This window comes from Chlamydotis macqueenii, chromosome 24 (assembly GCF_036417535.1).
Source record: "Chlamydotis macqueenii isolate bChlMac1 chromosome 24, bChlMac1.mat, whole genome shotgun sequence".
NCBI classification, from domain to species: Eukaryota; Metazoa; Chordata; class Aves; order Otidiformes; family Otididae; genus Chlamydotis; species Chlamydotis macqueenii.
The window spans coordinates 3972329-3995261 of record NC_141579.1 but is presented as its reverse complement, the minus strand read 5'-3'; the positions used below and the strand labels follow the sequence as shown (position 1 = coordinate 3995261).

The following is a 22933-nucleotide window of genomic DNA, read 5'->3' as shown; positions in this document are numbered from 1 at the left end:
GTGCCGGGAACACAGTAGCCACCCGTGACACTCGACTCGTCCGCGATGCCGGGCTATTGCGTCAGCCTTGCTGGAGGAAATGGGGACGCAAAGGCCTGGCACTTGTCCGCTGCAGTTTCCAGTGAGCTGGAATGATGAGGAGCTTGGTGAGAGCACCTTCCCTTTAAAGCTCTGTGCTACCCAAGCGGCAGCTTCGCTCCTGAACCTTTCAGCAATAGCTTAGCCCATCCTCATTCCCCTGGCTACCGAGTACAAAATGTTTAGCTGATTCCTCTTCCGCAAGCATCTCCTGACAGCCTTCAAGCTAAGATCCGAGCTGCCAGTAAATCTTCAACAATTTCGGCAGCTGCTTGCAGCCGCCAAGGCCCATTGCTCTCCGATACCCTCATTTATTGAGCCATAATAATAATAGCTGTTCAGAAATTTCCTAGGAACTGCATTTGTTTGTAGGCATCCCGTTTTCAGTTACATAACCAGCACAGAAGAACATATAAATGATCCCAAGGTGTCTTTTTTCTGCACACTCACAAGTTTACAGCATTGAGCCTCAGCCCCTGAGGAAATTTCACCTCGTGGTTAATAGTGAGCGCCTGGGTCAAGCTCCAGTCTGAGTCCTATAGCTAGAGCAGTAAATCTCAATGGAGCCAACCCGTCGATGCACGCAGTTGGCTCCTGAGCCCACTCGGCACCAGGAATAGCCCAAACGCTGTCCTGACGCTTGTCACCGTGCGTGGGTGCCAGGCGTTATCACGAGTCAGCATGCGTGCAGTACTGCTGCTTGCAGCTCATCACAGCTAACGGCGCGGTTTCTGCACGGGGAGGTTACCCTTCCTATGCGGAGCAGCTCAGCCCCACCAGTGGCCCAAAGCCTGGGATTTAAAGTCCTTTGGCGATAGAAGAGCCCGAGGTTCTGCTGCCTAACGTGCCAGCAGTCATACAAGGAGCTACAGCAACATGCCCATGCCAGAGTCACCCATGTCCTGGCCAGCCTGCACCATTTTGGAGCCCAGGGTTTTCACAAACGCTGCAGTTTGTCATGTGCGAAGGGTGAGCTACCTCCACCGAGCCTGGCAACCAAAATCCTGCCCCAGCCTCTCAGTTCTGGACGTAGGCAGCTGAGAAGGGGATGGGAAGGGGAGCTGGCACTTAGGCATCGTAGGTGCTTGAGGAGCTTGGCACTGCACATTGTGCACCCAAGTCCGCTCGCCTGCTGACAGCCATCACCTCGGTAGGCTCGGTGAGGCAACACTACTGTCTCAGCACAGCACTGCACATCCAGACCACGTTCCCCCTCACCCAGGCTCCGGCTGCGGCCCTTGAGCCATGCGGGAGCTTGTACCTGCTCCAGAGCGTGCTCCTGTGGGACGGCAGCTCTGAGGGCTGTCTTCTCACCCCATTTCTGCGAGATCCTTTCATTGGAATATTCTGTTGATAAAAAGTAAAGATATAGTGTGAGCAAAGCTAGCAGCACTAACTACATTAACTAGAGCTACAAGCAGCCTCTGCTATGTCTTGGCTCCAGTTCTCCCCTCCTGGACTTCATTTGGCACCTTACATATTAGGAGGACAAATTAGAATTTCATGCATATTTCATATACACTTAATCACTTGGCAAAGACCAAAACACTTCCCTATTAAGTGGAATTTATGCTAAATGCTGTTTCCATTAGGCAGCAGCCGTTGCCCGTTCGTAGGTTAAACCAGCTCCCGAGGAAGATTTCCCCTGTTAGGGGAGGCTGGGGACTCCGTGGCAGCGGGCTCCTGCCAAATGAGCCTCGTCCCAGCAAGCGAGGCAGGGTTATTTGTGTCGGGGATAACAACAGCCTTATGGCAAAGGTATTTCACAGAAAATGTCCTGGTCGTTGTGACATGACGTGCTTTTCACCTGGGGCACAATGCAGTGCTGCTGCCCAGATGGCAGGGACTCAGGGTCCTGTTTGTTGCTCCCCTGAGCCATTCGGGTCCCCACAAACTCAGAGGGGCCGTAGCAGGGCTGCTCAGCCACTGGCTGTGGTCTCCTGCACCGGGAGCAGGTGGAGACTAACCTGTGAGACTCCTGAACCTGGCACACTGCTGCACAAGCCCATCCCGGGGGACTTACAGCATAAGGCGTCCTTCTGGCAGCTCCTCTTGCTTTACACCCCTCAGACAGACACGCTCTAGCAGTCTTTAGCTACTCCTACACTTTCCACCAAGCAGAGCCCCATGGCACTCACTGCTGCTCTTCCTCCCTCCTACCAGGGAGCCAAAGCTTGCTCATGCCTGCTTTGGCCTTTGTATAGGGGCTCTGCCCTAATTAGGCTGCCTGAGGTCACTTGGCTCCTAATGAGTAACGAGGCTCAGCTCCTCTGAGCCCAGACACAGTGCCCCTGGTCTTTGGGTTTTGCTACCCTCCCTGGGTCTCCTGCTCTGCAGAGGGGGCTTGCTGTCTCATGGAAAAAAAAAAAAAAAAGCTGTAGAGGTTGATTGGTGAGGTTAAAGAAGGTGCAGGTTGTAGTTTCCTGTGGTTTTTCTGGTTTTGAAACTCTCCTAGTGTTGGCGTTTTTTGCACAAAAAAGAAGCCAAGTGCTACCGAAATTGCCGCAGAGGCAGTGACAAGCCCCTCTTGGTGGGTGGGAGCCGGGGAGGTGTGCACAGGGCAGGTCTGGCACATCTGGACTCTGGCTTTCCTTGGGGAGAGCAGACAGATCTCCCTCCTGAGGGGCTTTCCCGGGGAAGGGAGGCTGGGCAGGGTTGCCTCCCCCTCCCCTCCGAATACCAGCAAAACTCTAGGCAGGCTGATACACCCAGCCCTCTGCCTGAGGCCAGCGACCTCGGCCCGGGCACCGCTGGGAGGCCAAAAATGCTGAAATAACTACTATAGATGTAGGAGATTTAGATGGGGTTATTCTCCTTTTCAAGGAGGGGAACTGGGGCTGGCAGCGCAGGGCTGCTCTGGCTTTCAGACCCACGGCTGTACATCGGCTGTCCCAGTGGGCATCAGCAATTCCTTCTTCTGCGTCCTGTTTCCCTGCATCCTCAAACAGCATCGCTGCTTTTTATTTTCCAGCGGGTGCGCAAGGCTACCGCTGGCTGGCTTTGTAGCCGATGTTGTTGCCTGACCTAAATCTCTGCTGCATGTGCTACTTGGTCGCTCCGGCGTGGTCTGCGTGGCGGGGGGGTCTCTGGCTGGGCAGGCAGGCGTGCAGCTGGGGGCACTGGCCCTGGGGGCTGCTCGCTGCCTTCCTCCCTGGTTTTGATTTTTTTTTTCCTTGTGTGAGCCTATTGCATAAGAGGGATTTGAGGCCTTCTGCTTCACTCGCTCCCCCTCTTTCAACATAAAGACCTTGTTTTTCAAAGCATTTTAATTGCCAGCCACTGGCGGAGGTTAAAACATCCCCTTACCCCAGGCAGCACTCCTCACTGATCCTGGGCTCGGCGGGAGCCGCAGGGTATCAGGTCTAAGAAGGGCTTAGCCCTGTATTGTTACAGCTTCCCAAGGCCATGAGCTTAGGGGTTTCCAGCCATTGCCTGAGCTGTGGTGACGATGGCGTGGGGGGGCTCAAGCATGCACATGCGGCCGCTGCCGAGTGACTTCACCGAGCTTCCCCGTCCCGGCCAGCCATTCCCGCTCACTTGCAGCGGTCGCTACAGGCACTGGCTTTGCCCAGGGGCTCCTGCACCTTCAGCTCCTGCCACAGCCAGAGCAAAGCGATAGCTTCCCCTTAGAAACCGGCCCTTCGTGACCAGAGCCGTTACGGTGCTGCCAGATACAAGACACACAAGGAAAAATGAGATTGTGTATGACTGCATTTGTTTTGGAAACCAGCACGTCCTTTCTGGGTACAGAAGTCGTCGCTGCAGAAAGGGGACTCTGTTTCTCTGTGGCCCTTTGCCTTATCAGCCTGGATCTGAAATCACTTCTCGAGCCTTGGTTTGAGTTTTCGTTCTCATCCTATTTCTCTGAGGAAGAAAAAAGGGAAAAATAACCCCTTTAGGCATATGCATTTTGCTAACACCTTCATGAGAGATGCTGCTTTAGTAGGGCCATGCTCCAACATCAGCCCCCCAGGGAAGCCTTCTCTTTAACTGTTTGGTGGCTTGCTGCAAGTGCTTGAGTACCTCGCTGCGGTGGCTTCATCGTAAGCGACAGCAGCCTTGACTCGGTGGCACTGACAGGGTAGTTCTCGTCACGCTGAGCAGCCGCAGGTTTGCTCGGCTGTGCTTTATATGGGGGGGCTTTACATGAGACTGCAAGGGGAGGTGGGAGTGGGGTGAAGGCACAACAACCTCAGAAAATGGTGGTGGGAAAGATAAAGCCCTTGGTGCATGCTCGACAGCTGTGGGCTTTCTTGTTGCATTTTAGCACTTTGGGCTGGAGCTGAGCTCACCCCAGGCACACCTATGAGCAGCCCCTCCAAGGTCTGAAGAGCTGGACACACACAATACCGCTCTGCTCTTCGCCTTCTGGACTGTTTAACTTCCACCCCTGGTTTGACTGTTTCCCCAAACTCCGTGTGTTTCCAAGGAGGGGTGGTCCGAGGGGGTGTTTGCTCTCCGACTGTCCCCGTGGGCCAGGCTGTGGCTCAGGGTGCCCTCTTCCTTGGTGTTGCAGGTCAGCCTCAACGATTCCCACAATCAGATGGTCGTCCACTGGGCAGGAGAGAAGAGCAACGTGATCGTGGCCTTGGCCAGAGACAGCCTGTCTTTGCTGGGTCCCAAAAACAGCGACGTAAGTAACGCAGCTTGGCATTGTCCCGGGGTGCCTTCCATGCCAGGCGAGGTGTGGGCGGCTGCTGAGCTGCCAGCCTGCCATTCTTTCCTGTGCTGGGAAAATGAAAGAAAGGCCCATGAGTCTGAGTTCAGAGGCACAAAAAAATAATTTACTGTCCTCTATGTTGCCCCATGGGTTCGAACCCTGAAAGGCTGGCTCAGGCAATCTCTTAAGGCTTTCCCTCCCTTTAGTTTTCTAAGCTTTTGCCAAATCTGTCAGAGGAGAACCCAAAAGCTTTGTGCTCCTCACACTAGGGCTTCTCCTTTGCAGGTTTATGTGTCATACGACTATGGGAAGAGTTTTAAGAAGATTTCGGAGAGGTTCAGCTTCGATGGAGGGAACAGCAGCGAGGTGGCCATCGCCCAGTTCTACCACAGCCCGGCTGACAACAAGAGGGTGAGAGGGATGTGGCAGCTGGCCCCAGCGGGGCTTGTAGCTGCTTTATCGCTGCCGATAGCATGAAGGCAGCACGACCCTTGGTCCAGGGGACTTGGGTGTGCAACCATGCCAACCCACATACGTGGATCATACTGAGAACCTGCCTTGGCCAGGGCAAGTGCTTGCTCACACGGGCCTTTGTGCTGCGGCAGCGGGGAGGGACGGACCCCTCCCGCGGCTGGGGACCAAAGAAAGGTTTTGCACAGGCCTCTCTCTTCCCAGGAGAGCCCCTCGGGCCATCCCGAGTGTCTCTGGGGCAGAGGTGGGACGTGCCAGGCATGCTGCTGTACCTCCTGTATGGCTCAGTGATGCTTGGGAGCATCTGAGTGTGCCAGGAGAGGGGGCAGCTGGGGCCAGCAAAGTCCTCTCGTCCAGAGTTTGCCCTCCCAAAGGCTCCCTTGGGACATGTGTCTTTCTTACTACTAGCCTGGGCTCTGCTCTGACGTCCCAGAGTCTGACTGCCTGCTTTCCTTTCTCCGTGTTGGTCCCTCTCTTCCCAGTATATCTTTGTGGACGCCTTTGTCCCGTACCTCTGGATCACCACCGACTTCTGCAGCAATATTCAGGGCTTCTCGATTCCCTTCAGAGCAGCTGACCTCCTCTTGCACGGCAGGAACCCCAACCTCCTCTTGGGTTTCGACAGGTCCCATCCTAAAAAACAGGTGAGCACTTCTGCTTAGGTGCGAGAGCCAGCGTTCTGCCTCTACGTTGCTGTGGCATTTCTGCTGGCCTGTTACGTGCCCCACGGCCCTTATGGTGTGCCCAGAGCCACCCTGCCTCGTGCCAGCGCCACGTGGGTTTGTGCTTTGACCATGCGGGGTATCTGCTCTCAGACTGCTGCAAGCAGAGCTGTCCCAAATCGGCCAGGACACCCCCTTCCCCACAGATCAGACCTCTGGAGCGGTGAGGACACAGGACCTGCAGGATGGCCACCTTAAATGCTTCCTTTCCCTTTTCCTTCATTTACGCTGGTCCTTCATCCACGGCGCTCCTGACCGTATCGATGGCCCCAAATATTGTGCTCGTAACTCTCTGCGGCATGCTGGCGGCTGGGGCAGGACTGACCTCTGCAGTGTTTCATGCGGGCATGTGGTTTGGCTTTGGGTCTTGCATAACAAATGGCTTCTTGAAAACAAACACTATTTTTTTTTTTCCCCCTGAACTACCGGCTAAAGTTTGTAAATAATTACAGCACCTTCAGATAAACACAGGCAGGGTAAGCAAAACCTGGAGATGGAACAGCCGTCCCCCAGCATGCGAATGGGGACGGCTGAGCATGGTAAAAGCACGCTATGTGCTGTTTTCAGTCTGGTCACGCAGGGTGCGTGCTGGGTGCTACCGATGCCTTCCAGGGGGACGGAGCTGACTGGGAGTGGTACTGTTCCTGCACTGGCTGTCCAGGCTGGCGTCTGGCTGGCCATATCCACGTACCTGCAAAAAAACCCCACAAACAAACAAACAAACCAAAAAATACCCCAAAATTGGGTCTTGGGTGCATGGAAAAAAACAGGCAGGTTTCAGGGACACGGCCCTTCGAGGGATGGGATCTGCAGAGGGGCTGGTGTGCCTGCGGGCTGTTTATCGCTGCTGCTTTCGTTGGTGCAATGACAGATACTATCTCTCCTCTTGACCTTTGCTCTACTAATGCCTGCAGATCTGCAACAGCGTGCTGCTGTGCTTGGGGTTGCAACAGCCTCTGAAGGGGAGACTGCTCTGCCCGGATATTTACCCCTGCTAACGCACTCCATGACTACATCATAACAAGTTATTTTCATTTCTGAGTTAGTGTAAAGCGAGGTGGATAACAGACAGTGGGAAATCCTTCTGGTAGCAGACTGAAGTGCATTTTTTTCCCTGTTCAGGTTATTCTTCTGCAGCTAGAAAGATTGCTGTTGCTATGGGTAGCTGCCACGTCATCAAAGTAATTCACAGTTTTGTGATGGATGCCCATCCATCCTGCCTTTGCTGCCTGAAGTTGGGTCTCTTAAAGGACTGGGTCTGTTTGGTTGCCCAGTCCCACTGGCATCTCTCACCTTTGTCCTTGCAGCTCTGGAAATCGGATGATTTTGGCCAGACCTGGATAATGATTCAGGAACACGTGAAGTCTTTTTCTTGGTACGTATCGTCCTGTGAGTTACACCCAGCTCCTGTCTTCTCTTACTCCTCGCTTCTTGCCTCATCTGCTGCCCTGTGCAAACCAAGGACCCGGGTACCAAAGCATGCTCCGGCCTCAGCCCCCTGCTCCCCTTCCCCAGCAGACACTTCGTCCTGTGGGGATGTGGCACCGTGGTGTGATGGGAGAAAGCCACCGACACAGGCACCCGGGGGTGCTCCATGCTCCCCCCGGTTCTTGCATGCCCAGCCTGTCTCTTGGAAGGGCTCCTGCTCCTTCATACCTGCTGCCTTCTGCGTTGCTCTGTGAGTGCAGAAATAACATCACCACCTTTTTTGTCCTTTCCAGGGGAGTCGAGCCCTACGATAAGCCAAATACAGTGTACATCGAGCGGCACGAGCCTTCTGGGGCTTTGACTGTCATTCGCAGCACTGACTTCTTTCAAAGCCGAGAAAATAAAGAAATAATCCTGGAAGACGTTGAAGAATTCCAGCTCAGGGACAAATACATGTTTGCAACAAAGTCCGTGGTAAGAATCGTGCGAGCGATTCACCGCCGAGGGTGACGGTTGATGCTTTGTGCATCAACTAGCAGCACAGCAGCGGGCAGTAGCTCTGCTTTCAGCTGGGACCCGTGCCCAAACCGCAGCGAGAGCGTTTGTTAGGGATGGTGCTGCTCGCTGCCGTACCTCACGGCCTTTGGACCTCACGTTTAGCTTGTCACAGAGGTATTGCTTAGCCTACCTGCAGCTGCCTGACCCGCTCGGACTAAGCAACACCTATGCTCGGAGTGGCAGCATTTCCATATGCCTGCCTTCAGCAGGCTGGGCAGAAGTAGGTCAGACTGCCAAGTGCTGGGACCCAGGAAAAACCCCGGGAAGGGAGGCGAGGGTGGGGACAGTGGCAGGGGGGATGTGGCTCAGCAGCTCGGCGGTTAGGAGGCCGCTTGTCAGAGAGGATTACCATCAAATGTGGACGAGGTCCAAGTAGCCTAATGTGCTCCAGCCTGGAAACAGAGCTGGATTTTCAGTTTGCTTTCCAAAGGAAAGAAGATGGGGGTGAGTATACGTGGTCTTTTGGTCCCTCTGCAGCCTGGGCGCCTGTATTTTTTGCAGCTGTTGGCCGGTTTCGGACAAACGTGAAAGTAAGCTAGAAAGCATCTGTGCTTTCTCTGCGGGCAAGTCCTTTACAGATGATCAGAGACATGACAGCAGAGAGGTAGAGTCCTATTCCTTCTAGGAGTTAAGGAGCAGTCTTGTTTTTAGAAGACACCAACATTGCTTTCGTCCCCTACTGCTGCCACTGAGTCTGCTTTAACGAGCAACTTTTTTATTTTAGGGGTGACTCCTTGCAAAGCCTAGTAACATTTCGTAGGCAATAAGCAGCAACCACGTCACTTCTGGCCGCCCGAGCGGCCGCGGTGGTGCCTGATGCTGGGAGGGGACGTGTTTGCAGAGCACTTCCAGTTTCTCAGAAGTCTCTCTCGCAGGTACAGCCTGCAGCTCCTGGGGCCCGTCCCCTTGGCGCTGCGCCTGCGCTGAAGCCTGCTGTGGTTTGCAGAAGATTTTATCTAGGTTTGCTGGTGGCGTTGCCTGAAAGATGGGGGATGGTCCCTGTCTCTGCCGAAAAGCCACCGTGCTCAGGGGCCAGAGCCCTGAAAGTAGGGGCTGGTTTGAGTCGGGATCTTTCAAAGCATGAGCTCAACCCAGTGGTTCTTTGGAGTGATTTCTGCTTCTGGAGGGCTTAAGGGTCACAGGAGCCACCGTCACGCTTTCTCCTGCAGCTCTACTGACCAGTGTTACACTAAACAACATTAACATCACCCGTAGTCCATGCTGAGGCAAAGACCGCTGGGAAACACAGAGGCTGAGAGGGAGGCTGGCCTGGCTACAAACCCCAGACTTGGACATGATGTCCCCAGGTCTGAGATCTAGCACTTGCACCAAACCCCAGCAACACCAGGAGCGGTGCTGGGGAGCAGGCTGGGTGGCAGAGATGCCCAGGACGCTCATTTCTGGTCCTCTCCGTGGGAGGAGCCGTTGCCTGGGGATACGGAGCCTGGGAAAATCAGGCCGCTTATTTTCAGAGCCTAAATCTGGGTTTAGGTTCTTACCATTGGCATCCTAAATGAAATAGGTTGCCCTCAGCTTTTTACTTTTTTGACTTTGCCTTTCAGTTTGCGCAGATTGTCAAAAATAGGAAGGAAAGGACAGGCTGCTCTGCAGAAAGAGGAGGAATTAAAACCAGCCTGCTTACCTCTGGAGCATGGATATAAGCCAGGAGTGGGGAGCACCGCTCTCTATAGCCAGTCCCAGGCAGCTGCCACGCTTTGCCCATGTACAGGGAGGGTGACATCCCAGGCAGGCGGTGTGTGGGTTTGCCCCAGTCTGCCTTTCGGCCGCCGCTGAAGATGAGGCTGCTTTCGGGGGCAAGAGCTACTCCTAACATGTCCCTCTGCTCTCCTGCAGCGTTTGCAAGGCAGCTCGCAGCCGGCTTCGGTCCAGCTCTGGGTTTCCTTCAACCGCAAGCCGATGCGCGTGGCACAGTTCGTAACCAAGCATCCAATTAAGGTGAGTGGCGATTCCCGAGAGGACCTCTTCTCTGCCTCCTTTGCCAAGACGCCCTCAGATATCAACAGCAGTTCTCTGTGTTTCAGCAGACACTGCAGGAGTTGGAGCTGGGAAGGGACCTCATGTGACCCTGCTTGAGGGGTTCTGGCCAAGAAAAAGCTCAAATTAGCATGATCTTGTGGTTTACATGGTGGTACTTTGTACTAGTGGTTCATGCCTGTGGAGAAATACAGGAATATGTACTGTCCTGGGTGTGAGGCTGTCCGGAAAAAGAGCCACCAGCTTCCTCCTGCGCTGGTGACACAGGCTGGTGGCAAAGCCCAGATACCCAGAGAGGGACATATCTCAGTCCTTCAGCCCTGCTTTTGGGGACCTTACCACTTCCCATGGCGTGGGGTGCCTGGCCACGGGGCTGGCTCCGCTGGCATGGTGGGAGCATCCGACTACTCCTCAGGCAGAGGAAGCCCAGAGGGACAGCCCGGGCTTGCAAAGATTCTGTGATCCGTGAACAAGACATGCTGTGGTGTCCACAGGCTGGCAGGGATGAAGGAAAGCACAAGAAGTGCACTCGGTGTTTGGCAGAGCAGCCGGGCATGCTCCTGGCTGCAAAACAGCCCCAGCCTCAGTAGGGTCCAGGCAGAGAGAGTTCCGGCACCGATGGGCTTGGCACCCAGCACTGCCTCTGGAGAACTCTGCCAGTGGGTTGTGTGGGGCGGAGGATAGCGGTTGCTGGAGGAGAAACACAAAGAGAAAACAGAGGTAAGATACCTGCTTGCCAAGTGGAAAAAGTACAAATGGGTGGAGGGAAGAATTAACTTTCAGCTAGCTAGGAGGAAATGCTAAACTGGCCTGTACATAAACCCTGCTTGTATGCCCACACGTATGAAGCCTGCTCACCTGTCATTTACATCCCAAAGGAGTATTATGTTGCTGATGCCTCAGAGGACCAGGTGTTTGTGTGCGTCAGCCACGATAACAACCGTACCAACCTCTACATCTCGGAGGCAGAAGGCCTGAAGTTCTCCCTGTCTTTAGAAAACGTGCTCTACTACAGCCCAGGAGGAGCTGGAAGTGACACCTTGGTCAGGTAACATGGGATGCGCCTAATCAGCTGTGATAAATGAGAACATCAGCCACAGATTTTGGCTGTGTTTGATCAAAGCATTGCCCTGATCGTCCGGGATCAACAGTCCCCCCACTCCCCAGACCCAAGGAGGCTGCGATTTCCGGAGCCCACCTTGCCATTTCCTCACAGGTATTTTGCCAATGAGCCCTTTGCGGACTTCCATCGCGTTGAAGGCGTGCGGGGTGTCTACATCGCCACCCTGATCAACGGCTCCTTCAGCGAGGAGAACATGCGCTCTGTCATCACCTTTGACAAGGGGGGCACCTGGGAGCTGCTGCAGCCCCCGGCGCAGACACGCTACGGGGAGCAGATAGACTGCGAGGTAGGACAGGGCGGGAAGGGGCAGGGGGGCAAGCGCACGATGAGCCCCCCACAAAAAAAAGGCTGAAACAGCAATCCTGCCGTGAGGGAGTCCCTCCTCGCCTTTCCTAGTGGAGAGGGACGGACTAGGTGGGATGAGGGCGTGGGTGACTACGGGACAAAGGTTTGATGCCACTGTGTTTTGCTTTTCCAGCTTTCTCAGGGCTGCTCTCTCCACCTGGCCCAGCGCCTGAGCCAGTTGCTTAACTTCCAGCTGCGTAGGATGCCCATTCTCTCCAAGGAGTCGGCGCCGGGACTGATCATCGCCACCGGTACCTGCTTTCCTTCCCGCACAGTGCGGAGGCTTGGGGCATGTTGTCAGGATGTGAGGAATGTGGCAGCACCTAGTTTGTATATAAAGGTCACAAAAATGCAGTTGAATTGCGCATTTTGCTGTCCCTTTCTCTGCTGCAGTCCCCTTAAAGTACTTGCTGTTGAAGAGATTAATTTACAGTGTGAAAAATCAGCTCCTCAATTGTTGTCATTGCTCACGGATAAAAATAGTTTAGAGGTGTCTGGCTTCATTTTAAGCAGTCGCTTTGCATCCCTCAAGAAGAATGGTTTTTCCTGTTCTAGGCTCCATTGGCAAGAACATGGCAAAGAAAACCAACGTCTATGTCTCGAGCAGTGCCGGAGCAAGGTGGAGAGAGGTAAGGCTGCTCTTTTCTTGCCGGCTCAGCCAAGGTAGTGGTGCAGCAGGTAGGGTGTTGGCAGCAATGTAGATAAGCGTTGTGCAGCTCTTGGGTGTTAACAGTGACCTCCTTGCATTCTTCTGTGCATCTAAGAGCTGTGACTGAAAGATGCTGAATGTCCGTCGAGACCAAGGCACAAAGGTCTTTAGGTGAAGGCCCGTGGGTGGATTGGCACGGAGGTGAAGCTCCTGGTGATGGGTTCAAATGCAGGAGAGCTCCCTCCTCTTTTTCTTCTTTTCAACCGGCAGGACGTGCCCCCAGTGCAGGTCATCTGGCTCTTTTTTGACGGGACTCACAGCCAGCATTTTCTATGTGAGAGTGTCTGGAGAGGCTGCGGCATCTTCCAGAAAAATGGGATGTTGCTCCTGGTTTATAGGGCACTTGATGCTGTTTACTAAGTGGGTGTTCTGGTCTGCGGTAGTATTTGTGGTGCGCCTGTGCATTCGGCTGTGAGTGTAATATGGTATTTCAACATCTGCCATCTATTTAATCTTGTGAATTGAACGGCCTCCTTTTCCTCCCGTAAGCACTGCGCGGTCTGGATTAACGTCTGGGCAGCTGCAGCGGCGGTGGGGACACGCCACAGGTCTCGCTGCTGCCAAAGCCGCCCGTGGTTCAGAGGCTGGCCCCGGCTAGAGCGGGTACCTCCAAAATTCAGCTGGGGAGCTGCCATGGGGACTGGCTGTTTCTCCCTGCGGGAGCCTTGCTCACAGCCGGGAAGGGTATCCAAAAGCCGAGAGTTTCAGGTGCCAGGCAGGTTTGCATTGAAGCGCAATTAAAACATGCCGAGGAAGCGTTGACCCACGGTTAAGAACGCTGAGCTCCTGACTTATTCGGGCCCTTTGTGTGGCGAGCAGAGGTGTGGAATGACCCAGCGCTGCAGTTCCTCAGCTGAGAGGCAGTAACACACCTCCTTCCTCTCGGCTTTGGTGAGCAGCAGGCTGGAAGGCTCATTGCTCTCCAGATCACCGGTATGGCCTCACGGTGCAGAAAAGAAAGAAACAATGCACTCAGTGCCCGGCACAAGAACGTCCCCGAGTGCGTTGGCGTGTACTGCGCGCAGAGGCAGGCACGTACGGTCTCTCTGTTTTCATCCTGAGCTTCACTGGGTTCCCCAGCTAGGAAAGCAAAGGTGGTTTTGTGTTGGTGGTCACTAGACAGAGCTAGAGATGAGCGTGAAATACAAGTTTCTTTCCGTGGAATAGATGTATGAGCTGTCTCCAGGGCTTGTTTTTGCACACCACAGCCCCACTTCTCTTTGAGCATTCAGGAAACCTTACAGCCTAAAACCCAAAGGAAGGCAGGGAGTCCCTGCCGAGCGCTGAGAAAGCCTCAGACGTGACAAAGAGCTCAGTCTGAGAGGGGGAGCGATGGACTCCAGCTTCACGTAATGGCACTTTGTTAGTTCTTTCCCTGCGCACGGCATGGGAGGAGCAGAGTCCAGGGCGTGTTGCTGCTATTACACACAGCTATACATTGAGGGAAATTCCCATAAACACTTGAATCTCTGGTGCCTCCAGGTACTTGGCTCAGCCCAGGTGACCCAAAATGTTAGCTCTGATGCTAGCCAAGCTTCTCCCTTAATCCAGCATGGCTCTGACATACCCCTCAGCTCCATTTCTCTTCCAGGCGCTGTCTGGACCCCACTATTACACCTGGGGTGACCATGGGGGCATTCTCGTGGCCATCGCGCAAGGCACCGAGACCAACCAGCTGAAGTAAGTGGCAGGGCAGGGGGATCGCTGCTGGGGCTCGGGCTGGGGCAGGGAGAGAGTGCCCTGCGGCGGGCAAGACCTGCCTGGGCAGCTCTTCCAATCCTCTTTCTCCAGGTACAGCACAAACGAAGGGGAAACCTGGAAAACGTTCACTTTTTCAGACAAGCCGGTGTTTGTGTACGGCCTGCTTACCGAGCCCGGGGAGAAAAGCACCATATTCACCATCTTTGGCTCGTACAAAGAGAACGGCCACAGCTGGCTGATACTGCAGATCAACACCACTGACGTGCTGGGTAAGGGGGTGGGCAACGGAGGCACTGCTGAAGCTGGCTGTGCTGGTGGGAGAGCTGTCCTGTCCACCCCGCATCTCTGGAGGTTCCACACACTAATAAGCCCTCACCCAAAACTAGCCAGTCCCCACACCGCACAGCCTGCCCCAAGCACTCCTGGGCTGTGCAAGTGAGGTCTTGCCATACCATCTCTGAGTCAGGAAGGGACACGGGAGAGGTTTTTGGAGGCCCAAAGCAATGTAGAGACCGCAGGCTATGAACCAAGCTATTTAGTCATCTAAGGCTCTTATTGCCCCACCAACGAGCACAGGAAAGCGGGCACCTAAATATGAATTGAGCATGGGAAACCATTGTTGCTTTTGCCCTCCATCCTGTTTTCCAAAATAGTTGCCCTCAAGTCCCATTAGCAGCAGAACCCACTGTCCCAGCCATCCCGTGGGAGGTGGGGGCATCTTGTGCGGGAGCTGCGGCACCACCACGTTCCAGTGCTCCGTCCTTCGCGTCTCACGTCCATGTGGACACGGCTGCTGAGGGCACTCGCATCCCCTGTGCTCTCCCCATACTCCCTCACCTCCTCACTGAGGGATTTGTTGAAAAGGAAAGATGAAAAAAAACCTTCTGAAGGCTTGTGCCTATGAATGTTTTATAACCTATTTCAGCTTTGATTGTGAGGCAGCATTTTAATCAAAGAGCAGTTAAACCCAGCAGAGGAATTTGCTTGACTAAAATTTATAACTGATTCCCTTGACGTTTTGTTAGAAACAGATCTGTTTGGTAACCAGAACGACTTCATTTAAATGAGGCATTGCAAATTCACTGTTACCGCGACAGAGCTGCTTGTAGCCTCCTGTCACCGAGTGCCGCTGCACGCTCTCAGCTGAAATGCTTTCTGCTCTGCTTTCGGGCTGGGCCTTGAGCGTTGCAATCATGGGAAACCGCTCATTTTGTGCCAGAGGAGGGCGAGGAGAGGGAAGGGGCAACGGGCATTGTCACAGTGCATGGGTGGGTGCCAACATGCCGGCCCTCGCTCCGAGCATCCCGAGCCTCGATGGCACTAGCTGTGGCGAGACACCAAGGTTCGTGCAGCCTCCGTCGAGGCTGGGCTGGCTGCTTGAAGCCTGCGGCTGTCCCCGAGAGGCCTTTTGCACCGCCTCTGAGAGCAAGGCTCTCTGCGTCCCCCCGGTCCCTGCAGCACAGTGCAGGATGTGATACCGTGCTTTGCAGCACTCATTGGCAGCAGTGACCGAGACATCTGTGATGCTCTTGCTTTTAAATCCTTGCTCTGGGTTGCAGCAAGGACTGTGCCTTTCTTTACCCCAACCTCGTCGCATCTCTTAGGGGTCCCTTGCACAGAGAACGACTACAAACTGTGGTCACCCTCCGACGAGCGAGGCAACGAATGCTTACTGGGGCATAAAACCATTTTCAAAAGGAGGACTCCTCATGCGACCTGTTTCAATGGGGAAGATTTTGACAGGCCTGTCATGGTCTCCAACTGCTCTTGTACAAGGGAGGACTTTGAATGGTAAATACCAATTAATTTCTTTTAGTCTGGATTGTGAGTCTGAGATAAATATCTGTGACCAATCGCTCAAAGTGAACAAACATCCAATTTACTTAGCTCTTTGTATCGCTGCTTGATTTTATAGCAAAGAGGAAACTAAACAGACTGAAAACATCTTTTCATTAATAATAGGGCATGAGACTTAATTAATGTCTTTAGAGCCTTTTGGGAGCCTCTGAAAGGTTCTATGGAAGAGGAAAGTATTGTTAATCCATCACCTTCTTTCAAATGGTGGCAGATGATTTCGCATCGTGTATAGAGATCTTCTGCTAAAAAGCCTGGTGACCCTTTAGCCACAGGGATGCAACTGGCCCTGCTATATCATTTCGTCTACAATTTGCGCATTACTGACACCGTACAGCTCTCAGGATTAGAAAACACACTCTGGCAATCTGATGCCAAGGTTTGGGGTTAGCAAGTCACCTGCTTTTCAGGGACTGGACTTTCAGCAGAGCTTGCTCCCAGACCACTCGCACGCCTGGTACATGCAGTTAAGGACAGGGGTCCAGACCTGCCTGTCCAACGCTGAGACAGAGACTGAGCCTGGCTCGTCATGAGCAGGCTGGGAATAGCAGGCTGGTGGGATCCAGTTCCTGCCTCAGAATCGCAGCCCTGGACTCCCTGCAAAATCAGATTGACCTAACCTGTTCCACAGCATTTTCCAGAGAATAGATGCACTGTAACTCCCAGTTTACCAGCAGGAGAAGCCAAGAGACAAACCAGTCACCTAAGCCAGCTAGCAGAAGAACCAGGGTGTGCAGCCAGATTTTTAGGGCACACTGGCTCAGCTATGCCTTGATGCCTCACCTACCCTGGTCTGCTCGGCTGCTGGCAAGGTTATTTGCAAAATGTTCTTGAAACATCCTGTAGACAGAAGCTGTCTGGCTGTAAGATATTATTATGTAGCTAAATACTGATAATAACTGAATGGACCTCTGAGATACTTTGGGTTCTGAATTCTATGCAAAAGTAGAGCAGAGTCATAGTACAGCATGACTGCATTTTTTTTCCTTCTCCCCATCCTTCCTTACATCTTTCTTGTCCTTGCAGTGATTTTGGCTTTAAACTGAGTGATGACTTATCCTTAGAAGTTTGCGTCCCTGACCCTGAATTTGCTGGGAAGCCATATGACCCGCCAGTCCCTTGCCCTGTTGGCTCAATGTACAAGAAGACTCGAGGGTATGTCTTACAATTGGGAGTGGAACCTGATCTTCCAAATGCTGGGATTTATCCCATTGGTGGTTAAAAAAAAACCCAAACAGTCATAAACCCCACACACCAACGCCCCATGAGTGGCAGTAGACAAATTGCATGTTTGGACATACATTGCAGCTAAGCACTTCTGCTCATTCTAGCTGCACATGATGACACGTTAACTGTTTCCGAGAAATAAATTGTCTGGCTGTATATGTTGCAGCTACCGAAAGATCTCTGGGGACACATGCACAGGTGGAGACATCGAGTCACGGCTCGAAGGGGAGCTGGTACCGTGCCCGCTGGCTGGTGAGTACGTACAGGATTGCTGCAGGTACAAGGGCTTCATTCATCAAACCTTTGGCTGGTGCCTGAGGGACCACGGACAAATTCCCAGAGGGCTTTCAGACAAAACCTGTGACACAGGAACTGAAATGCCTCGGTGGGTTACAAGTCCATCACCTGTCGTGCCCAAGGCCCAGAGTGCTTCTGAGGGACCTGCTCGGGTGCAGCTCCAGCCTGTGGAGCAGAGCACTCTCTGCTCAAGTCGAAGCCCTCAGAGCAGGCTGTGGGCAGGAACCCTCTTATCCCGGTTGCATCCTCACTGTAACAGGCTTGAACCCAACAGAAAGATGGGAGTTAGATCAAAGACACCCCCGTCCTGAGGAAACCCTTGGGAAGGTGCCACCCTGAGACAGGCCTCCGTACGCAGTTAAACCACGGCTGTTTGGGGCCAGACCAGGGCAGATGCTGCCCTTCAGTCCTCACGCGCATCCCCGCCAGACTTTGCCTCCGTGCTTATTTTCTCCTCTCCAATGTATGAGGCACTAAAACTGTCTCGTGCTCCTGTGCTGCCGAAGTTATTTGCATTCTGCTCATTGCAGCTTTAATTTAATCTGCCGTCACGAGCTGCGTGATTAGCATGCTGCTGCGCAGCAGCTCCAGAGCGAGCCCGAGACAGGGAAGAGGCTCGGGTAAGGGACGGGGCAGCCGAGCTGGCGCTGCAGGCAAGGCGAGCTGGGGCCGTTTTCCCCACACCGACCTAAGATTTTTCAGGGTGCCAAAGATATTCCAGGTGCAAAACAGCCTGGCAGGTGCCTGGGGAAGCGTTCCCTCTGCTGGGATTCAAGCCCATGCCGTGCTTAGTTTTCCTCCTCATTCAGAGCCTGACATGTTATTCACCCTCCAAGCCCTCCTGAGCTATTCAGAGAGCTGTGTTAGTCATGCTGAGAAGAGCCCTGCTGATTGAAAAATAAACCTGCAGTCCCCACCGGGCTGGGCTTTGAAGTGCCGTGTTCCCAGAGTATTTGCTGATCGTCTTCAGATACGTGTTGGCTCGCACCATGGTAACACTTTGATGTACAGTATCTGTTTCGTATCTCCGTATAATCTCATTAGCGATGCACAGCCAGAGTTACTTACTGACATTAGCTTTACTCATTAATAGCATTATTGGACTTTACTGGTAGTGTGCTAATGCCCGGGAGACTTTGTCCCGGACCAGGATTCCATTACGCTGGATTTTGCGCAAATTAGAAACAAAACCCACTCTGGGATATTTACTGCGGTGCCGCTGTCCCCTAGGACTCGCAGATTTACATCACTCCCACCTCCTTTATGAGATCTTTCAGGAACAGGAGGATCAGCGTTTTTTTTCTTATTGGTGGCACACTAACGTGGGAAGGCAGGGGCCAGGACGGTTTTTGCCGTCCTTCCCTCCTCCTTTGGCCCCTGGAACAAACAACGGGCGCAGTGTGCTCCCGGGCACGAGTGCGCTTGGGACCGCGTAAGGCTATTAGCGTGTTCCCGTTAACCTAATCCCGCCGAGACAAAGGGCCTTTGCCTCACTTACGCTGGGATGCTAAAATGTGTGGTGAGGGGTAAGGAAAAACAAAAATTTGGTATTTTCTTTTTGCCCCTTGAGTAGCCCAAAATGGCCAAAAGCATCTGAATAAGGCACTGCCTGTTCTTGCAGAGGAGAACGAGTTTATTCTCTACACCACCCGCTACTCCATCCACCGCTACGACCTCGCCTCCGGCGTCAGCGAGGAGCTGCCCCTGGCCGGGCTGCGAGGGGCGGTCGCCCTGGACTTTGACTATGACCACAACTGCTTGTACTGGGCCGACATCACCCTTGACATCATACAGGTGAGCCAGGGAGCGGAGAGGCTGCCACGATGCCGGCCACCCCGTCATTGCTGCCTTGCACCAGGGGCAGCTGGTGCATACACACCCTGAAATACAAATGTTTGCCTTGGGTACTCCTCCTCTGCCTCACACGCCTGCCCACGCTCACCTTGAGGCTGCAGAAGTTCCTCATCTTTTCTTCTGATTTTTTTTTTTTTTCCCCCAGCGTCTTTGTCTCAACGGCAGCTCTGGGCAAGAAATAATCATAAGCACCGGGCTGGAAACGGTGGAAGCTTTGGCCTTTGAACCTCTCAGTCAGTTGCTGTACTGGGTCAATGCTGGGATTCCCAAAATTGAGGTACGGCTGTGCCCACCCCTGCTACAATGAGGTGGTTGCGTTGGTGGTTTGAAGCCGCTGGGCCCTAGGGTGGCTGCTGCCCTGAAGTTTTATTGCTGGTGGGGCATTACTGAGCACTGACCCTCATCCCACATACCAACGTGTTGAATCTAAATGCAAACAGGGTATAGCAATGTTCTGCTCCCTGTACTTAAACCGAGGTCAGTTTGTGAGGCTGAATCACACAGCAGAAACAGGGAGGGGAAAAAGCAACATCCTTGCCCAGTGCACACAGCCAGCACGGGGTCCGGACAGAGTGCTGCGGCAGCGGGCTGCTCCCTCAGTCACACTGAAATGTCAATAAATACACCGATCTATCCCCTTTTATCACCTGCCGCACGGTAGCCGCTCCCTGTGCCCGCGGCAGCTGTTTTATCAGACAGCAGTAATTACCTGCCCCAGTTTTCACATAACTTCCACCAGTGCAATCGCCCTCCGTGGTGCCCGCAGTAAACACACCCCTGTCCCGGTTTTGGTTACCACTCTAGGTTGCCACCCCAGACGGAGACCTGCGACTCACCGTCCTCAACTCCTCGATACTTGAACGACCCAGAGCCCTTGCTCTGGTTCCCCGAGACGGGTAAGAACGCAAGCATTGCAAGTAGTGGGGTGCCTTGGTGTTCCCCAGGGGAACCGCACAGGTACAGCCCCTCCTGCTCTGCTACACTCGTCAGAGGCGAAGGAGGGACAGCGCCGGATGGGAAGCTTTGCGAGGCTTGGCCCCCAAGGCAGCGCAGGGGGGACAGAAGCGGCGGCAGGCACTGCAGCGGGGTACAGCTCACAGTCCTGCCCCACGGAGCCCGCTCTTGCCATCACATGCCCAACCAAGGCGCCAGCCACCTCGGAGCAGAGATCACAAACTGTTTTTTTTCATTCAATTGAACTGCTGTTTTCCTACCCATACGCGTCTGGTCAGTGGGGAAAGCTGCAGTGATGTGTGAGACACTGAGCTGCGCTCAAATTCAAGAGCCAAATACAAGTTACATCTTTCTGGGTACCATTTTGCCACAGCTGCTCCACTGCAAATATACCACTGACAAGCCTGAGCTGTCTTTAGCCGCATGCACTAAAGCAAAGCAGTTCGATGCGAGGTAACACACAGCTGCCCTCGCACCGCAGAGCCTCTCTGCTGCTTGTAGATCTGCCCGTGACGTTCATTAGAATTGCAAAGAGCTCCCTTTCCAAAGGCATGTCTTGCAAGAGATGTGGAGTGCCTCTGCTTCGTAACCAGTTTCCTTTTGATGAGCTGTTTCGTTATTATTCTAACTAACCTCTCTGCCTGTTGTCAGGTTGATGTTCTGGACAGACTGGGGAGACTCCAGAGCCGGCATTTACCGAAGCGACATGGATGGGTCATCGGCCGGGTGCATCGTTTCGGAGGGTGTGCGGTGGCCAAACGGCATTTCTGTGGATGACCACTGGATCTACTGGACCGAAGCCTATATGGACAGGATCGAGAGGGTTGATTTCAACGGGCTGCAGAGATCTGTGATCCTGGACAGCCTCCCTCACCCCTACGCTATTGCTGTATTTAAGGTATGTACGCGGCGGCTCGTTTGCCATCGGTATGCATTTCCATAGCGTACACGCTTGGAGGTTGTTGCGTATATGGGGCGGGCAGTGAAAGAGCATTGAGCACACTGGATTCAGAGGGTAGGAGCTGGCATGATGCTTGCTCTGTTTCTGCTTCTAGCATGTTCCCACACACCCCTGAAATGAACAGGCAGGTGCGGTTGAAACTGGGACCAACATCCCCGTGACTTTCCCAAGCAGCTGCACTGCACTACCTTCCCCAGACTATTTGTAACTCAACAAGTGTGACTGCTGCTTCCATTCCTGCTCAAATCCCAGCTCAGGTCTTCCTCATCTTCCTCCCCTTGTGCTGGGGAGACTTTGCACTCTCAGTTGCCCCGTGCATCCAGGTGATTATTAGGGTGGCTTAGTGCAGGCTGCGAGCATGGCCCTGGCAGCAGCGCTCCTCGCGCTAAGAGCCAAGCCTGTGTTTCAGAACGAAATCTACTGGAACGACTGGTCACAGCTGAGTATTTTCAGAGCATCCAAGAACAGTGGCTCAAGAATGGAGATCTTAGTCGGCCGATTAAATGGGATCATGGATATGAAAATCTTTTACAGAGGAAAAACAACAGGTAATCGCGTGAGTGTGCTTTCCTGCTATTTAGAAATGCGTTCATCCCCCATTTCCACAAGTTGCCAGCCACCAGGCCATCCCATTTCATGAGCCTGAATACATCCCCTCTCCTGCAGAGTTCGAAGCGCTCAGGAGTGTGTTTCATGAGCGGTGCACTCAGCTTCTTGCTGCCACGAGAGATACTGCCCATCTGGGAGGGAGCCCACAGGGCGCTTGGCTGTGGTGGCACCTCATAGATTAGGTCACAGAGTGCAGCCTTTTCATGCAAAGTGCTGCATGGGCCAAAAAAAAATTGGGTCTCAGAGCTGCGCCAACTTTGTCCTCCACTTAGTCATCCATCTGGGCTGTGATAAGGTAGCGGTGGCTGAAGGGATTGGCTTCATATTCAGATGGGTCTGAGATCATCCAAAGGGCTTCACCAGTCAGCAGCCTGCAAGAGACTGGGAGGACCTTTAAGGCCCTTGACCTCCCTGGAGCAGATGGCTCTGTGCATTTCTAAGCTTGGCCTCAGCACTCGGCGCTGCAGAGCTGGCTCCTTACGGGGGTCTGAACCCAAAGCCAGGGATGGCAGGTGAAATTGGGCTTCCTGCGGTGTCTCCAGCCCTCTGTCCTGACAGTGTCCCCTTCCTTCCCCTCCTCCTGCCAGGGGAGAATGCCTGCATTGCCAAGCCCTGCAGCCTGCTCTGCCTGCCCAAGTCAAACAACGGCCGGAGCTGCAAGTGCCCCGAGGGAGTGTCCAGCACCATGCTGCCCACGGGCGAGGTGAGGTGCGACTGCCCTCACGGCTACGTCATGAAGAACAACACTTGCATAAAGGAAGGTAAAACCACGCTGGGCTCTTGCTGCTGCTTTATGATCAGAGGAGGTTCCTGCCATTGTGAGAGGTCGGGATGACCTTTCCACTGCCCTTTGGGTGAGGAGGAGTACGGCCTGTCTTCTGAAAGCGCAGCATCATATGCCTCATGCCAGCTTGTTTTTGTTTTCCCTTTTGCACCAGAAAACACGTGTCTGCCGAATCAGTACAGATGCTTCAATGGGAACTGCATAAACAGCATTTGGCAGTGTGACAACGATAATGACTGTGGGGACATGAGCGATGAGAAGAACTGTCGTAAGTATCCTGCAGTGGCATTTGCCCATCCAAATTTAGATGTCTGCTGTGTCGGCATTGCACCTGAGCCAACAGTCTATGCTCCCTTCACAGTCAGGGAGAGCAAGAGGCACTCTATCGTCCCCTCCTTTGGTAGACATCCGAAGCCGGCTGGATGAGTTGCGTCCTGCAAGGGCCGATGTTTTCCCCCTTGACCAGCTCAGGTGTAAATGTCTAAAATTCGGTGAGACTGATGCTAGCTCTTGTGTGAGGGCCTGTGTTTGTCTCTCACAGTAACTGTCTTCAGAGGCTAATTGAGGGCACCGCCGATGCTGAGAAAAAGCACACAGATAAGA

At 53.5% G+C, this 22933-nt stretch overlaps 1 protein-coding gene across 2 annotated transcripts in view; it reads left to right on the top strand.

Annotated features, from left to right (window-relative positions):
• Positions 1 to 22933, top strand: part of SORL1 (sortilin related receptor 1) — a 51882-nt gene that overhangs the window by 5438 nt on the left and 23511 nt on the right. For both annotated transcript variants that reach the window (XM_086766066.1, XM_086766067.1), the window contains exons 2-23: positions 4595 to 4711; positions 5024 to 5149; positions 5692 to 5853; positions 7239 to 7306; positions 7653 to 7833; positions 9772 to 9873; positions 10791 to 10960; positions 11129 to 11321; positions 11514 to 11631; positions 11936 to 12009; positions 13681 to 13769; positions 13881 to 14059; positions 15395 to 15581; positions 16671 to 16799; positions 17038 to 17123; positions 18790 to 18962; positions 19168 to 19299; positions 19827 to 19918; positions 20628 to 20874; positions 21347 to 21485; positions 22134 to 22307; positions 22485 to 22598. In XM_086766066.1, coding sequence (XP_086622192.1) covers positions 4595 to 4711; positions 5024 to 5149; positions 5692 to 5853; positions 7239 to 7306; positions 7653 to 7833; positions 9772 to 9873; positions 10791 to 10960; positions 11129 to 11321; positions 11514 to 11631; positions 11936 to 12009; positions 13681 to 13769; positions 13881 to 14059; positions 15395 to 15581; positions 16671 to 16799; positions 17038 to 17123; positions 18790 to 18962; positions 19168 to 19299; positions 19827 to 19918; positions 20628 to 20874; positions 21347 to 21485; positions 22134 to 22307; positions 22485 to 22598 — 3052 coding nt within the window. The remainder of the gene's footprint in view (positions 1 to 4594; positions 4712 to 5023; positions 5150 to 5691; positions 5854 to 7238; positions 7307 to 7652; positions 7834 to 9771; positions 9874 to 10790; positions 10961 to 11128; positions 11322 to 11513; positions 11632 to 11935; positions 12010 to 13680; positions 13770 to 13880; positions 14060 to 15394; positions 15582 to 16670; positions 16800 to 17037; positions 17124 to 18789; positions 18963 to 19167; positions 19300 to 19826; positions 19919 to 20627; positions 20875 to 21346; positions 21486 to 22133; positions 22308 to 22484; positions 22599 to 22933) is intronic.